We start from the raw sequence: 2,240 nt of genomic DNA, 5'->3' as shown, positions 1-2,240 counted from the left end.
CCATCAGAGAAACTGACTCATGGGGAAAAAAAATCCAAGAACCTCAAATCACCAAAAGAAGCCATTCCTCAGAGTTGCCTCAGCTTAAGCTTCCTTGTCTCTCACTGTGTGTTGCTTTCAATGCAGTTACATAAATGGCTTCTTTGTTTATGTACCGGAAACACTAATTCATCTGCAAAGCTCACATTTCCAGAAACTCCATTTCTGCCAGCACCTAGAAGCCAATATTTTGCCTATTCCTGTAACCAGCATGCGTATTTATTATTTTCTAGATCAAATATATTATGCAGTAAGTGTCTTCATTTTGTTTTCACAGGTCGTTTTGAATGGTAAAGTTGATGCATTCTGTGGAGGCTCTATCGTTAATGAAAATGGGTTGTAACTGCTGCCCACTGTGTTGAAACGGGTGCTAAAATTACAGTTGTCGCAGGTAAATAAAGAATAATAATCTGCAGCACCACCAGCTCTTTAATATGATTTGTACACCATATTTTACTAAGGTCTAATAAAATTGTTGCTGAATAAATTGGGCTAAAGGCAGAAGGGTCATAATTTCAGAACCCAACTTGCACCATCCTCCAACCCTCCATAGTTCTTTTGATGTACCCATACTATCACTCATTTCAGTGAGGTACAATTAGTTCTTGATGTAGTCATTTCCCTACCAGAAAGTCTTCCCAAAACCAGTGTCATGTCACTGATCCTTTTATCTCTGGTGCTTGGCACAACCTGTAGCAGGTCCTTAGAAAACAAACATTTGAATTAATGGCCAAATGAATTTGTGCTCAAAAAAGGGGTCAGAATACTTGAAATTTGGAAAATCTAGGATAATGCATGACTAGTCATTATCATCCATGAAAAGCTTATAACAGCATGAGTGAACAGAACCATCTCTACGATAGTCCTGAATGGCTTTTGGTCTGAAAATATGCATTGGCTCTCGTTACATTTAACCAAAATTATCACAATATAAGAATGAGATCTTTGACACTGCCAATTAGGTCAGTGATCCCGAGTAGACACTTAGAAAATCTGTGTATGTGAAATACTGTTTGTGACTTAAAATGAAATTTATTTTAACAGGTGAACATAACATTGAGGAGACAGAACATACAGAGCAAAAGCGAAATGTGATTCGAATTATTCCTCATCACAACTACAATGCAACTATTAATAAGTACAACCATGACATTGCTCTTCTGGAACTGGATGAACCCTTAGTGCTAAACAGCTATGTTACACCTATTTGCATTGCTGACAAGGAATACACGAACATCTTCCTCAAATTTGGATCTGGCTATGTGAGTGGCTGGGGAAGAGTCTTCAACAAAGGAAGATCAGCTTCAATTCTTCAGTACCTTAGAGTTCCACTTGTTGACCGAGCCACATGTCTTCGATCTACAAAGTTCACCATTTATAACAACATGTTCTGTGCTGGCTTCCATGAAGGAGGTAGAGATTCATGTCAAGGAGATAGCGGGGACCCCATGTTACTGAAGTGGAAGGGACCAGTTTCTTAACTGGAATTATTAGCTGGGGTGAAGAGTGTGCAATGAAAGGCAAATATGGAATATATACCAAGGTATCCCGGTATGTCAACTGGATTAAGGAAAAAACAAAGCTCACTTAATGAAAGATGGATTTCCGAGGTTAATTGATTGGCACTGAAAATTAACAGGGCCTCTCACTAATCACTTTCCCATCTCATTATATTTGAATATATACATTCTATGATTATTGCTTTTCTCTTTACAGGGAGAATTTCATGTTTTACCTGAGCAAATTGATTAGAAAATGGAATCACTAGAGGAATATAATGTGCTAGGAAATTATAGCCATTTCTAAGGGCCCAGCCCTTGACAAAATTGTGAAGTGAAATTCACCACTCTGTCCATCAGATACTATGGTTCTCCTCTATGGCAACTAACTCATCTGATTTTCCCTCCTTAGCAGCATTCCATCTTCCCAATCTTCTTTGCTTCTCCAACCAAAACATCAATGTTTATTAGTTCTGTATACAGTACAGGATCTTTGGTCTACTCTATCACAAGACCAGTACCACACTCATGAAGAAAGAACACAGGAGTAGCTGAGAGGCTAAAACTCATCAAAACACTACTCCTTTTCCTCTATCCTATTCCTGAATCTTTTACCTTTTCCAAATCCCAATCCCCAAATCAGTTTTATCTTTCTTACTCCCTCTCTCCCTTTTACTCTTCACAGTCATTAAAGGAGAGATG

The 2,240-nt window shown here is 38.3% G+C and overlaps 1 protein-coding gene across 1 annotated transcript; it reads left to right on the top strand.

The window, feature by feature from the left end:
- Nucleotides 1-316: 316 nt before the first annotated feature.
- Nucleotides 317-1,738, top strand: LOC108525792 (coagulation factor IX-like; the record flags this gene model as incomplete). Its single annotated transcript, XM_017866623.1, is given in 4 exon segments — nucleotides 317-365; nucleotides 368-430; nucleotides 1,084-1,476; nucleotides 1,479-1,738. Coding segments are annotated over 4 exon segments (657 nt in total), but the record flags the coding sequence as incomplete, so codon positions are not given.
- Nucleotides 1,739-2,240: the final 502 nt, after the last annotated feature.

The sequence above is a fragment of the Rhinopithecus bieti genome, unplaced genomic scaffold (assembly GCF_001698545.2).
Source record: "Rhinopithecus bieti isolate Rb0 unplaced genomic scaffold, ASM169854v2 scaffold_3774, whole genome shotgun sequence".
Classification (NCBI taxonomy): Eukaryota; Metazoa; Chordata; class Mammalia; order Primates; family Cercopithecidae; genus Rhinopithecus; species Rhinopithecus bieti.
This window is presented reverse-complemented; position numbering and strand designations above follow the sequence as displayed.